At 55.0% G+C, this 13,932-nt stretch overlaps 3 protein-coding genes across 3 annotated transcripts in view; all 3 read right to left on the bottom strand.

Moving 5' to 3' along the window:
• PGAP6 (post-GPI attachment to proteins 6) overlaps nucleotides 1–2,752 on the bottom strand; it is a 19,368-nt gene extending 16,616 nt beyond the window's left edge. Inside the window, exon 1 of the mRNA XM_057372336.1 lies at nucleotides 2,251–2,752. Within this exon, the coding sequence (XP_057228319.1) occupies nucleotides 2,251–2,752 (502 nt within the window). The remainder of the gene's footprint in view (nucleotides 1–2,250) is intronic.
• Nucleotides 2,753–8,786: 6,034 nt separating this feature from the next.
• LOC130577193 (hemoglobin subunit alpha-A) lies at nucleotides 8,787–9,608 on the bottom strand. The gene is made up of 3 exons (XM_057372365.1): nucleotides 9,463–9,608; nucleotides 9,113–9,317; nucleotides 8,787–9,010 (listed from the first exon to the last, which is right to left on the bottom strand). The coding sequence occupies exons 1-3, from the start codon at nucleotides 9,555–9,557 to the stop codon at nucleotides 8,882–8,884; spliced, it is 429 nt and encodes a 142-aa protein (XP_057228348.1). The 5' UTR covers nucleotides 9,558–9,608; the 3' UTR covers nucleotides 8,787–8,881.
• Nucleotides 9,609–11,851: 2,243 nt separating this feature from the next.
• On the bottom strand, nucleotides 11,852–13,049 carry LOC130577192 (hemoglobin subunit alpha-D). Its single transcript, XM_057372364.1, has 3 exons — nucleotides 12,913–13,049; nucleotides 12,594–12,798; nucleotides 11,852–12,030 (listed from the first exon to the last, which is right to left on the bottom strand). Exons 1-3 carry the CDS (start codon nucleotides 13,002–13,004, stop codon nucleotides 11,902–11,904), a joined length of 426 nt encoding a protein of 141 aa, XP_057228347.1. The 5' UTR covers nucleotides 13,005–13,049; the 3' UTR covers nucleotides 11,852–11,901.
• Between the last annotated feature and the right edge of the window lie 883 nt (nucleotides 13,050–13,932).

Genomic DNA, 13,932 nt, shown 5'->3' with positions numbered 1-13,932 from the left:
GGAGGGATGAGCCGGGAGGGATGAGCCGGGATGCCCGCAGAGCTCGGCGGTGCGCGGGTCCGGAGCTCCCACCTGAGCGCACCGTCCCGCTCCATCGTGGGAGCCCCCGGGATGCGCCCCGTGAGCCGGAGCGTCCCGGGCACGGGGGAGAGAGCCMTGAAGTGGTGCCCTTGGTACTCCTGGGTTTGTTTCTCAGCCCTGAAGGCCCAGGAAGGTGGAAATTTGAGATGAGTTTAAGCTGAAGTCACAAATATTCACATGGGTCGGTCATAACCAGACAGCTCACCGTGCCCTCTCTCAGACGGGAAATCACTGCCGAGGCTGAGCCCTTCAGCCTGATTTTATGCTCGTTCCTGGAAAGTCCGATTGCCCTCTACTCTGACTTATCTGCCATGTTCATAGGACTTATGGGAGATGAGGCTCTAATGGGCATGGTCAACTCATTCTCTGATTTTCCTGTTGATTTGAAAAGAGTCAAGCGTCTTCCTTTGTATATGCCTCTCCCTTGGGATACCTTCTGATGTGTACCCCAGCAAAATGCAGCCAGGGGACAATCTCAGAGTCCTTGTTCAGACAAAAATCCCACCACCCCCTTATGGGTCAGCTTAGCTGAGGACTTCAGACCTGTTTCCAGCCAGCCACAAGCACCCTGGAGATGGACTTTCTACTTCTGCAGCTAAATCTGCTTCTTGCTCTCACAAGATATTACTCTTTATAATAAGTTCCTGGGGCATGGGAAGGAAATCCCCTGGGGAAGTGCCAGTCATTTTCTAGGAGCTCTGACATTACCAAAATCCCAGTCAGAGCAGGSTGTGTGCTTGAAGCTGCAATGTCCTCATCTGATTTAGGAGAAGGCTTCCCTGCAGTCAGCCCAGAAGCCTGAGCACATAAAGCATGGGATGGGAAAGGACTATTTTGCTAATTCCCAGCTTCAATCTATTCACTGCTTGTTCATTTCCATTTGTCCCTGTATGATACTATTGGATCTTCAGAGCTCTCCTTCTAAGAGGAAAACAAATAAACCCTTCTGTTCCCATTTTACATTAATTTAGCCTYCAACTCCACTTTTAAAGATATCAGCTCATCGCCAATCTGTCCTTGTGAATTACTTTCATGCAGTACTGTTTCTAGTTACAGTTCTTTTCCTCTTAAAAAAAGAAAAAACCTGACATTTAAAGTCAAAGATCTGAACATAAATCAAGCTTATCTAACATAAATCAGAGTCAGATCCAGAATGTGTTACAATACCTACTTTTTCACAGCTTGGGTCCCTTAGAGTTGCTTGCTTCCAAGAAAAGCATTCCAGTGTTCACTCTAACTGTGTGGATGAATGCTGTAGGACATGTCATCTCCAGGCTGACAGCTGCTCCAAACACATGGGGACATGAAAGTGTTGTCATTGGCTCAGTGCCTGTCTGGCTGCTCCTTTCCCCTTTGGCTAAGCAGCCTTGCAGCCTCAGAAGGGGTGAGTTTGGGCCAGGGATCATCTCCTTTGTGCTGCAGAGCTGGAGCTGGGGATGAAGCTGGAGAAGCTGAAGCTTCCTCTGCTTGCACAGGCAGTGCTGCAGGTGGATCACAAAGACCTGCAGCCAGGCAGAATATCCAGCTGCAGGGACATCTCCCTCATCCCGTGGCAGCAACAAGAATGCAAAGTGTTTAGAAAATCCCATGTGAGGATCTGTCTGTGCTGAAGCCTGAGGGRCCATGGCTGTGCTGGGGTCAGGCTTCTGTCTGACTCAGTGACACTCTGGTGTCGGTGTCCCTGTGATGGTTAGGGCTGACCACTTCTGCTTCTTGTTTTTTGATCCAWGAGCCTCAAAGTGCAGCTCTTCTTAAGAAAGTCAGACAAAAGAGGAAGACTTTGTTCTGGAGAGTGTATTTCCTACAGCATTTCAAAYAGGCCTGTGCAAAAGTCTGGATTATACACTGAAAGTATCCCTCTTTGAAGCTGTTGTGGGTTAAGTTCCCAGTGAATTTTTTCCCATTTGTGATCTGAAAGACACTGGGMGAAGGAGGGGTTGACACCCAGGGGACGGATGGCAAGGTGACTGAGAGAACAAAAGCATGTCTGATGGCTCAGGCACACTACAAAATCGTTTAGGGGAGCGGAGGGGAGTAGAGATTTGGCATTTTTTAGCCGAGCATGTTCAGTCTGTCCAGGCTGGGAGCGGGGACGGTCGTGTGGTGCCACCGGGGCTCTGGGGTTTTGCTGTGGAGTTCTCCCGCCGCCTGCCTGAGCCCGCTGCTTACCAGAAAAAGAGAGAGGGTCCCAGGCGAGAAGGTCCCAGGCGAGAGGATCCCAGAGGGTCCCAGTCGAGAGGGTCCCAGGCGAGAGGATCCCAGGGGAGAGAATCTCAGCCGAGAGAATGTCAGCCGAGAGGGTCCCAGGCCAGAGGATCCCAGCCGAGAGGATCCCAGGCGAGAGGGTCCCAGGCGAGAGAATGTCAGGCGAGAGGGTCCCATCCGAGAGGGTCCCAGGCGAGAGGATCCCAGAGGAGAGAATCTCAGCCGAGACAATCTCAGCCGAGAGGATCCCAGCCGAGAGGATCCCAGCCGAGAGGATCCCAGCCGAGAGGGTCCCAGCCGAGAGGATCCCAGCCGAGAGGATCCCAGGCCAGAGGGTCCCAGGCGAGAGGGTCCCAGCCGTGCCCTCGTTGACGGAGCCTTCCCCACGGCCAGCACGGAGCCCGGTGCCGCTGTCCTGAGGGCTCGGGGCAATCGCCGCTTTGGCGCTCTGGGCTGGGCCCGCCATGGCCCCTGAGGCGGCTCCGGGCGGGCAGCGCCCCCTGCCGGCCATGCCATAACTGCACCGAAGGGAAAAGCGCCGAGCGGCTGCGAAACGCGCGTTATTGTTGCTACGTTTTGTTATAAATGTGTTTTCTAGCAAAGAAATATTATTCACTTTCCTACGTTTTTTGCTGGAGAGACCCATAGATTTTGAAGTTATGATAATTTGGAGGGAGGGGTTTTCTTTCCATCACAGGAAGGTTYCCGCCTTCCTTGGCAGACATTCATCTTTTTAAACCAAGACATCCTGTGGTGGCAATAGAAAGCCACAGGGTTTAGAAAACCACATGTGAGGAGGATCTGTCTGTGCTGAARCCTGAGGGACCATGGCTGTGCTGGGCTCAGGCTTCTGTCTGACACTCTGAATGTGCTGTCAGTGTCCCTGTGAGGGTTAGGGCTGACCATTTCTGCTTCTTGTTTTTTGATCCATGAGCCTCAAAGTGCAGCTCTTCTTCAGAAAGTCAGACAAAAGAGAAAAACCCCGTTCTGGAGAGTGTATTTCCTATAGTGTTTCAAACAGGCCTCTGGAGAAGTCTGGGTTATATAGTGAAAGTATCCCTCTCTGAGGCAACGACCTGGAAAAATAAATAATGGTGGCCTGTCCAAATTGGATTTATGGAGCTTTAACAACGCTGACCCATGAATTTTGATAAATATATTTCTACTATTAATAAAGGCACTCAGCTGCTCAACCATTGAGGGAGGTATAAAAGCTTTCTGGATGAGCAGTTGCAATGCACATTTTTGCTGTATTGCTTTCCATAAATCCATAGCTGGGAGCCTCTTGGCCATGTACAAAGGTCTCTGGAGAGCACAGAGCTGGCACAGTCTGCTCCCCTCTCTCTGTTTGATCCCAGTGCAAGGAGTAAAAATGTGGAACTGGCTRGAAAACTCTCTGTTTTAAATATCTCCAGCTGGATCCTCTTTGTCTACCTGGCAGCTTGAAGTCGCTGTGACAGGGGAAGGAAGAGAATAAGGAAGAACTGTACCCCAGGATTAAGGACCAAAAATCTGCTGTTCTGCAACTCTAAGAGTTGCACAGTTCCAGCTTTTGACAGAAAAGTCAGATGATGCTCCATAACTGCAGGAGGCTGGTGAAAGGGTATTTGATGTACTCTGGAACTTTGCTATGTGCAGCTCTCAGTGTTACTCACAAATGGAAAAATAGAAGGTCAATCCTTTCAGGGTAGATAAAGAAGGTGACCTGGATAGGGAAATGTGAATTAAAACAGAGGAGGCTGGACTTGAACTGGCTATTACAGCTCAGGARAAAGATGCTGGAGTCCTCACTGATGGTTCACTAAAATTGTAGCCTTGATGTGCAGCAAGAAAAAAAAAAAAAAGCCAACAAAATGTGGTGGTGTCGTCAGGAAGGGTTTGAGATTACAAAATAAGAAAGAGAGCATCTCCTGCCTGCTGTGTAACAGCTTGGTGCACTCACATCTGTGCAGGTCTGGCCTCTGATCACAGAATCCCATAATCATGGAACTATTTGGGTTGGAAGTGACTTTTAAAGGTCACCTGGTTCTTCCYCTCTGTCATGGTCTTCCACTAGATGAGGTTGCTCAGAGCCCCATCCAGCCTGATCTGGAAAGTTTCCAGGGATGGGGCATCCACAACCTCTCTGAGTAATGTTTTACCACCTTCATTGTGAAAAACTCCTTCCTTATGTCTAATCTGAATCAAATCTCTTTTAGTTTAAAACCATCACCCCTTGTCCTATTGCAACAGAACATCTTAGGATGTAAGAATGTAGTGGACTTAGAGCAGGACAACTGAGATCAAGGGCTGGGGTAGCTGCAGGATGAGGGTGTCCTGAGGAGAATGGGATTTTCCTCTGGACAATGGGGAGTGAAACTGCCAGCCCTACAAAATCATAAAGACCTGGTGATGCATAGYGAGGGTTAGAGGCCATCGATCAGTCTGGTGGATTGGCTCAAAATGGACAGAAAGGACTTTATATGGAGCAGGTGGGAGAATGAACTTCTGGAACTCACTGCCACAGGAGGCAGTGGAAACAAATAGGATCAGCAGGTTTATAAAAGGAAGAGCAAATTTGTGAGCAGCAGCAGGTCAACAGRCAGATGCTGAAGGCAACAGGCAGGAAGGCACCCTCTGGAATTGCTGTTACTGCTTGTGTGGGAGCTGGAGGAGCACAACCAAAGCTGTGCCCTCCCCAGATGGCATCTCCTGCTGCTGAAAAATACAGAAAAGCAACACTGGCAGAGAGGAAGCACTGATGTTACCAGCAGAGCATTGCATATGAGCTCAGCTCCAAGCAAAATCAGATCTCCCAGGTGGTTCTGTGTGGTAGGAAGACAGGGCAACCAGCAGGAAGAAAAATTTTGCATTTCTATTCAATTTCCAGCTTTGTAGTGAAAATCTAATCAATGCCCATTTTCTATCTTCTACCACTTTTTTCTTTTTCCACTGGAAAAACAGGCAGTGGAGGAGGTGGGAGTATCCTAAAAGGTTTGAATTAAAGTGTATTTCAACCATTTCTTACTTTCAGAGTGCTTGCCTGGGGAAAAAAAAAATCCCCTTTACCTCAAAAACTTATTGAAACCTTCTCCAAATATCTGTTAGAAAAAGGGAGGGGGATGGGGTCACAGAAATAAGACCATTGTGTCTCTTATCATTAGCAGRGTAAAAGGAGGAAACCAAGGAACTGCAAACCAGTCGGTTTCAAGTGAAAAAAAAAAAAAAACCCAAACAAACAGTGGGATATTTAATCAAAGAAAGAGATGAGTAATAATCATGCCCCTTGCCAAGAATGAATCATTCCAGATGAGTCTGTTTTCCTTCTGTGACAGATTCCAGTTCTTCGTTTGCCATTATTATTCACTGTTCTGTCATCAATATCTTGTGTTGTAGTGGAGAATGTCCTTATTAAGTTCTYAGATGTTCCTTAGCTGGAGGGGCTGCAAGCACTGGCTTAAAACTCAAAAGGATCCAGACAAATCAGAGATCAGATCAGCAGGGAAAATCTGACATTTAGGAAAGAGTGGCTGTCCAAACACAGARCAGACAAGCAGAAGACCTATCGGCTGCAGCGCTCATGGGTTACACTATTGCCATATTGAATTCCAATATGGGATGTATAAATGAGAACTGCTTGTGAAACACATGACGTTTTCTCTCCTCATTCCAGCAAGAGGATCTCTCAATGGGTCTCCTAAGATCACCTTCCAGTGGGGAATTAATTCTTTGTATTCCCATTGCTTTTTTTTCTAGATTAAAATACAGCAGAGAAGCAGTGGGAAGACAGAAAATTAACAGAGAATTCCTGTGAAATTGCCCTAGGATGCCTGACCTCTTCCAGAAGTATGTTTCTGTGCCCTTTCCAGGACACACTCTCTAGGGCCATGATAATCCAACACAATAAGATTAGGATCCAAGCCACACAATAAGATTAGGATCCAARCCACCTGGACAATGCTGTTTGCAACCCCACAAGGGACTGGTGAAAGTGTCGTGATCAGGTAAGTCATAACCACAAAGCTCATTTCCTGATGTCATTTTAGCTCTTCTCTCAATAAAAGYGAGCTCTGAGATGCCACTTGCCTTGGTGACATCATGGGACAGGACACTGTGCTGTTCTAGGGGTATCTTTCAACCCTGGGTGCTTTGTCCATTGAGAATAAATGAGAGCTGAGAAAGGCCCACAGAGAGTGGAGACATCAAAACAGGCATGACCTGGAGATATTCATATTCTTTCTTCTGCTGAAGCTGCCTGGAGTGACTCTGCCTCCTGAGTGCTGCCATGGCCTGGATTAGGGGCTTTTGTCCCCAAAGTCCACCYCCTCAATGTCACCTGGGGCTGTTTCAGGCTGCTGTTGCTGTGGCAAGGCAGGAGTTGCCTCCAAGTCTCTCCTCAGCACTGGAGCTGCAGTGACACCAGCAGCAAAACCAGCCTGGGTCAGCACTGGGGCAAATATTCACAGAATCACGCAATTTGTTAGGTTGGAAGGGCCCCACTAGRATCACCRAGYCCAGCTTCTGGYCCTGAGYAGGACCATCCCCAAGCTGACCTGTCCTGCTCCAGAGCACGGCTGCTGCAGTGCCAGCACGTCCTGAGCAGCTGGGCAGTGATGCCAGCTCATATTGTGGCCAGCGTGTCTGTCCCATGGGGCAAGGCTGTGTCTTGGACACACAAAGGGATGTCCAGTGAAGGGAACTCCTGTGCTGTGAGCCAGGATGAACAAGGGGCTCAGGGCTGGGACAGTCAGCACCGGGCACTGGGGGCAGAGGGGGCTCAGGGGGTACAGGGAGCTCGGAGCTGGAACACTCAGCACTAAACACGGGCTGATGGAGTGGGGTTCTGCACCCCSTCAGAGCTGGCACCAGTGTCTCCAGTGCCCTCGGGATCTGGGGCTGGCTGGAAGCCCAGCAGACCTGCTTCTCCCAACCCTCGCACCCTCTGCGTGGCCCCGATAAAGCACCACGGTTTGAGGTCCCCCTCTTGTGGCAGCAGGGACAAATGGCTGAGACAACACGAGCTCATGGGTTCTTCGGCCCGGCAGAACCCTGAGAAAGTGCTGCAGARGCAGGACACTGCCCACGGCCATCGATGTGTCCTGCCTGAGGTCACAGCACGGCTTGGGAGCAAAAACCAAACTGGGGACAAGTTCCACCCTTCACATACACATTGTCCCCACGTTGCTCTTACACCTTGTGTCATGCACCCACCATGCTCAGGGTCCTTAGTGGCTGGGTTTGGAGGAGCCCAAGTCCCTGCTGGATTTGGTGCTGGCTCGTCCCAATGATTTCCACAGCAGTTCACACCTCCTTGCACACCCGTGTGACCCCACCATACCCTGGTTCTCTGTGAGATGCCCAGGGAGCTGCACCCACAGCTCTGGTGATGTTGGCCGAACCTGCTCCGTACAAAGGTGGCTCAGGTTGGCCAGTGATGCACTGATGGGCTTTCTCCTCCCATCCTCCCAGGAACAGTGGGATCACGATGCCTGTGGTGCCTTGCAGGACAAACCCAGGGGTCTGCAGGGTCTCCTTCTCTCTTTGGAGCCACTGGAACCTCTCCTGTCTCTGTGCGCTCCCTGACAGTGCCTGGAGGCCATGGGACTAGGGGGGAGTCCATCCTTGCCAGTGCCAGCGATCACAGGGGCCCGTGGCAACCTTGGCTGGCCTTGTGAGCCACCCTGGGGCCCCCTTGAACCTTCCCCCCCACTAAGGGCCTCCCAGCCTTACTCAGCACCTGGCAGCTGGTAGCCTCCCTGGACTATCTGTGGCCCAGTCTCCCACCACACCCAGAGCTGGAGGAGAGCCCACACTTTGCTTTATCTCCCCCCACCACGGCCAGCCTGCTGTGRGCTGTGATAAGGGCTGGGGGGTGCAGACACCAGCACAGCTCCTGGGCTCCTTTTCGTGTCCCAACACCCCCATGCTGCTGGATCCAGAGCTGAGCCCCATCTGCTCCCCTTGCAGCTCCCCAGGACCCATCACTCGACACTGGCACCCCAGCAATGGGGCATTAAGGGAGACAGACGAAATCTTACACCACTGCACAGCCCTGGGTGCTGTGTGTGCAAAGATGTCCCAGCACAGGCAGGTCCTCAGGGTGTCCTTGCTGTGCCACCAGGCAGTACACCCTTATATTCCAGTGTCTCCTGCAAGCATTTCCAGGAGGAGATGCCCTCTCACACTTTGTCCTGAGCAAGAGCTGCATGGGACTGGTGGTGCAAGAGGGGATCCCAGTGTGGAATTCTGGTGGGACAGCCTTGGGCAGCAGGGAGCCCCAGACCTTCCACGATTCTCTCTCCTCCACTGGTGCTTGTAAATGCTCTGCTTGCTCCCAGAGCCCCACGGCAGCAGAGCAGTTTTGTCTGCCCAATACCACCCCCCAAACACTGCATCCTCTCAGAGACAGCAAAACCAGAACCCATTTCCTCCATTTGGGGGGGAACCCCCAGTTCAGACCCCCGGAGCACATCCCTCCCACTCCCTCGCCGCAGGCAGCACACAGAGCAGGACACCAGAGCTGGAGCACAAATGCAAGAGATTTTATTTCAGAACATTTGACTGCTCGCTGTCGGCTGGTGGTGTGTTGGGCCCAGCTCTAGCCAYGGTACCCGGTTTAACGGTACTTGGCAGTCAGCACGGTTCCCACGGAGCACAGGAACTTGTCCAGGGAAGCGTGGACCTCTGGGGTCAGCAGAGCAGGGTGGTGGGAGGCCACCACCACCAGGAAGCACTGGCCCAGCAGCTGAAAGGCAAAAGGATGTGGTTAGCAAGGGGATGAGGTGAGGGGGTGGCCAAGGGGGCATAGGAGGGGAGCTGGGCTGGTCACCCCTTCCCAGACACTCACTTTGAAGTTGACGGGGTCCACRCGGAGTTTTTGGGCATGGAGGTCGCTGAGCTTGGAGAGGGCACCGGCAATGTCATCGATGTGGTTGGCAGCTTCGACCAGGGCAGCCGCTACCTTCTTGCCATGACCCTTGACCTGGGCAGAGCCCTTTGACAGGTCGAAGTGGGGGAAGTAGGTCTTGGTCTGGGGRTAGGCATGGAACATCCTGGAGAACAGARGGGTTCAGGGGCGGGTGAGACAKGGAYGGGGTCACATAGGACAGAGACAGCTGCTGATGGGGAGAACAGGGGGCGGTGGGAGGGAATCAGGGCTGGACAGGAGAGAGGGTCACKCCGGGGGTGGACACGTACCTGTCCAGGGTCTCGGCGCCCAGCTCCTCGGCCTGGCCGCCGATTTTGCCGAAAACGGCCTTGACGTTGGTCTTGTCGTTGGCGGACAGCACCATGATGTCACCCTYGCCTTGGCAGCCCCAGCACGGGTGTCCCCTCCGGCCGCCGCCGCACTTATATGCGGTGCTGGAGCTGTGCCCGCCCCCGCCCCGCCCCGGCCCGSCCCGGCCCCGCTCCGGGGGTGCTGGACCCCGGCCAGGTGGGGCCGCCGCCCGTCCTGGCCCGCCCCGCTCCGCCCGGGCACCGGCACCGGGGTCACGGTCAGGGCTTGTGGCAGCGCGGGCGGGTGGTCCCTGTCCCTCTGGCRCAAGCTGACATGACAGCAGGGTTAGGCTCGGGCTTAGGGTGAGCTTTAGGTTTAGGTGCAGTTCCCGGGCTGGCACGGGCTGTCGTTAGGGTCTGCAGTGGCGCTGGCAGAGGAGCCCGGGTGTGTCCCCTCCTTGGCACAGCCTGGGTGGGTTCTGGCAGGTGTAGGGACGGCAGTGTGGGCGAGTCTGCACCCCACATCCACAGCCAGACCCGCGGGCACCTGCATGGCCCAGACCCCATCYAACAGCCCGCACTCACCTCTGAGCACCCCGCTACACGCACTGCCCTTGCACGCACTGCCCCTGCCACCTACACCTCTCTGCACACACACGCGCTGGCCCCATACATCCCCCTGCACACAAACGTGCTGGCCCCATACATCCCCTTGCCGTCCAACACTGCCCCTGTCCACAGCTGCCCTACTGCACTCGCTGCTCTCGTTCCTCAGGGCACCCCACACCTGTGCACCCCACACCCGTGCACCCCACACCCGTGCACCCCATAGTGTGTGCCCTTTTTAGCCCCTGCCCCTCGAGCCACAGTCACATCCCTTTGCTCACAGACCCCGGAGCTCCCCTGCCCCAGCCCCTCTCCTGCACAGGCTGTGCTGGCCCTGGTGCTGTGGGGCACTGGGGGATCCTGCATTCTGGGCAGGGAGAACACTTGGCAGAGCCATGGGATCCGCACTGGGCACTGCTGCAAGCACCTTGGGAAGGGACAATGGAGCACAATGGTTTGTGGTGAGCCCTATCCCCCCAAATGATGAAGGTGAGGAATGTAACAAGGGCCAGGGAGARGAGGATGGCGAGGGAGACAAGGAGGGTGAGGGGGCTTGCAGAGCGCCCAGCAGGGTCGGGAGGTGGCGCAGGCCAGCAGGTGMCAGCTCACACCCGTGTTTCCTCCACGGCTGAGGTTCTTATCGTTCGTGTTTTGGGGAGATTAGCTCGGTCTGGCAGCACTTCAGAGTGGGGAGGGAGGGCCGGGGGCTGAGCTTCTGGGAATCAGCGGCGGGGCAGCGTCTGCTGCTTGTGTGTGCATGGGAGGGGCTGCCAAGGCAGCAGAGCCCTTCACACTGAGGGGGCAAAAACAAATGGGTGCAAATGTACATGAGCACACATCTGGGATGTGCCTGAGGATGGAGGATAAGCGCTGTGGGTTCACCTGCAGGGGCAGGGGATGCCGTGGTCAGGAACTGCTGGCCCTGTGTGAGAGCAGGCAGGGTCCCTGTGTGTGAGCAGGCAGGGTCCCTGTGTGAGAGCAGGCAGGGTCCCTGTGTGTCCCCACCTGCCTCCTGCCCACACCTGGGCACTCAAGCACTGCTGTCCTGCAGGACCTCATCTCCTCCCACTGGTGTCACAGCACAGAGCAAACACAGGGCTGGTTTAGTATCTCTTAGCCCATCACCTGTGGTCAGTGATTTTTTTTTTTTTTAAATTCAGGCTCAAAAGTCTTGGAACCAGTGTCCCTGTGCTGCACTGCAGCTTTGCCCACCCCATTCCTACCCTGCCCAGGTCCCAGGGGAAGAGTTTACACGGGGCAGGTGTGGAGGCTTTCCCTGGCAGTCGTCTGGGATTTGTGTCTCAGGAGCTTGAGTCCAAGAACAATCTTGGTGCTCAATGGTCTGTGGTGGACATTTCTCACTCCATGAATTCTCTGATTGCTCCTGGAGCTCGTGCAAGCACTTATCTCCCACAGCTTCCCTAATAAAGTCGTAAAAATCCATCTTGATAGATGGAGACAGGCAGGGATAAATCCCACGCCCCCCAGGACGTTCAAGGGGACGCAGGGATCACATTTGTATCGGCGCATCCCTGGAGTGATGCGATGCAGGCACAACCCCCCATTCCCTGCGTCCATCAGCTGCATCCCGTGCTGGGTAGGTCTGGAAGCAGTCAGGGGGACACCCCGGGAGCCCAGGGATGGCGCTGCCCGTCCTGTGGCACACCCGCCGCCCCGGCAGCCCCCTCCGTCCGTCCGTCCCTCCCACCGCCACCCTCCCGCCCACCCCGGCCCCCGGCCCCGGCACACACGGACGCGGTGCTGCGGCAAAAGAGTCTTTTTTATTGATGCTTCACGGGCACGACTGACAGCTCATCTGTACTTCTCAGCCAGCACGGCGGCCACGGCCGACATGAACTTGTCGACGGCAGCGTGCACCTCGGGGGTGTATTCCTTACCCAGGCGCACGGCCAGGACCACCTGCAGGCACTGCGACAGCAGCTGCGAGAAAAAACGGGGCTTAGCACCTCCACTGTGGCCCCCATGGCCCCATCCTGGTCCCTCTCCCACATCCTCTGTAGCCCCTTCCCCATCCCCTGCTCCCCATCCTGATCATCCTCCCTGTCCCTGTTCTCCATCCCCTGCCCCCCATCCTGATCCCTGTCCTCCAGTCTCCATTCCCCATCTCCCACCCCCCATTCCTGATTCCTGTCCCCCATTTCCTGTCCTGCAGTCTCCATCCTCCACCCCCTATCCTCATCCCTGTCCTCATTCCCTGTCCCGCAGTCTCCATTCCCCATTCCCCGTCCCCTGCCACCCATCCTGATCCCTGTCCTCCAGTCTCCATTCCCATCTCCCACCCTCCATTCCTGATCCCTGTCTCCCATTCCCTGACCCCCACTTCCCATTCCCCATCCCCCACCCCCCATCCTCATCCCTGTCCCCCATTCCCTGACCCCCAGTCTCCATTCCTGATCCCCATCCCCCATCCCCCATTTCCTGCCCCCATTCTGATCCCTGCCCCCAAACCCCATCCCCATTCCCCATCCCCGTTCTCCGCCTGCCTTGAAGTTGACGGGGTCCACACGCAGGTTGTAGGCGTGCAGGTTGCTGAGCTCAGACAGAGCCTGGCTCAGGTTGTCTATGTTCTTGATGGCTTTGCCCAGGGCAGCCACCACTTTCTTGCCATGGCCACGGATCTGGTCAGAGCCTTGTGACAGGTCGAAGTGGGGGAAGTAGGTCTTGGTTGGGGGGTAGGCGTGGAACATCCTGGGGGAGTGGGACAGTCAGTGGTGCTGACCCCAGCCAGACCCACCACACCGGCCCCTCCGTGGGGCTCCCACCCGCTCATCCCCCTCGCCCGTGGSGTCCCCAGGCCTGCACCTCCATAGGGTATCAGCTCCGACTTCCTCCTCGGCGCCACCCAACTTCCCCCAGATCTGCTGGATCAGCTTCTTGTCCTCGGCGGTCAGCATGGCGGCAGTTGGAAGAGCTGGCAGGAGTTGGTGGTGGCAGCACGCGYGGGGATGCCTCTTATAGGCACAGGCACCTCCGCCCAGCCTTATCTTATCACACGGAGGGGCCAGGGGATGGCCGGGCCCTGGGAGTGGCCGCAGCGCTGTCTTGGGGGGCCCCGGCTGCTCGGGGGGCCCAGCCCTAAGGAGGCCCCCGGGGGGCTGCCTGCCCTGCCCCACTGCCCCCAGCCCCCCACCTCACCAGGCTGCCCACGGACAGCAGCAGCCCTGGGCAAGTCCCATGGGTGCCACAGCTTTGTCACTCTGTCCCCAAAGCWCCTGCTGTGATCCATCATTCCCCACGGATGGGCCAGGGTCCTCCTTGGCTCCGAGGGTGTTGCAGTAGGTCCCACAAGTGTCCCTGGTCTCCTCAAGACTTGGGCCCATCCAGCCCCTCTCTGTTCCAAGAGCCCCATGGCCTCTGAGTAGGAGACACGGACAAGCCCTCCGAGACAAACCCTGCCAGGAACAACCTCCTCCTTGGGTTCATGCTATTCCCAAAGCCCATCCTGTGCTGCAAACTGTCAGTCCTGGGTTCCTTCCCTTCTTTCCCTCCCAATGTGTGCTCCTGCCTCTCCCTATAAACACTGGGACAGCCTGCAGGGCACATGGTGGTTGGCCATACAATCACAGAATTTTAKAATAAAAGAATCATTAATGTTGGAAAAGGATCAATGAGCCCAACCATCCCCCCAGCACTGCCAAGGACAACACTAAACCAGGTCCCCAAGAGCCACATCTTCTAAATCCCTCCAGGGACAGTGATCCACCACTGCCCTGGACAGTGTGGATCACAGTGTGCCAGTGCCTGGCAATGCTTTCAGCAAAGAAATTTTTCCCGATATCCAACCTAAGCTCTCCTGGCCCAGCTTGAGGCCATTTCCTCTGA

Source organism: Malurus melanocephalus, unplaced genomic scaffold (genome assembly GCF_030028575.1).
Source record: "Malurus melanocephalus ecotype Western Australia unplaced genomic scaffold, MMel_1.1 scaffold_170, whole genome shotgun sequence".
Taxonomy (NCBI): Eukaryota; Metazoa; Chordata; class Aves; order Passeriformes; family Maluridae; genus Malurus; species Malurus melanocephalus.
Note: the sequence above shows the minus strand (reverse complement) of the source record. Positions and strands in the feature narration are given on the sequence as shown.

Bases quoted from the DNA above. Each gene is read 5' to 3' on its own strand.
- LOC130577192 (XM_057372364.1), bottom strand. From the start codon at position 13,004: ATGCTGACCGCCGAGGACAAGAAGCTGATCCAGCAGATCTGGGGGAAG. The intron at 12,799-12,912 runs GTGCAGGCCTGG...CCACTCCCCCAG, and splicing joins GGAGCTGATACCCTATGGAG to GATGTTCCACGCCTACCCCC. The intron at 12,031-12,593 runs GCAGGCGGAGAA...TTTTTCTCGCAG, and splicing joins TGGACCCCGTCAACTTCAAG to CTGCTGTCGCAGTGCCTGCA.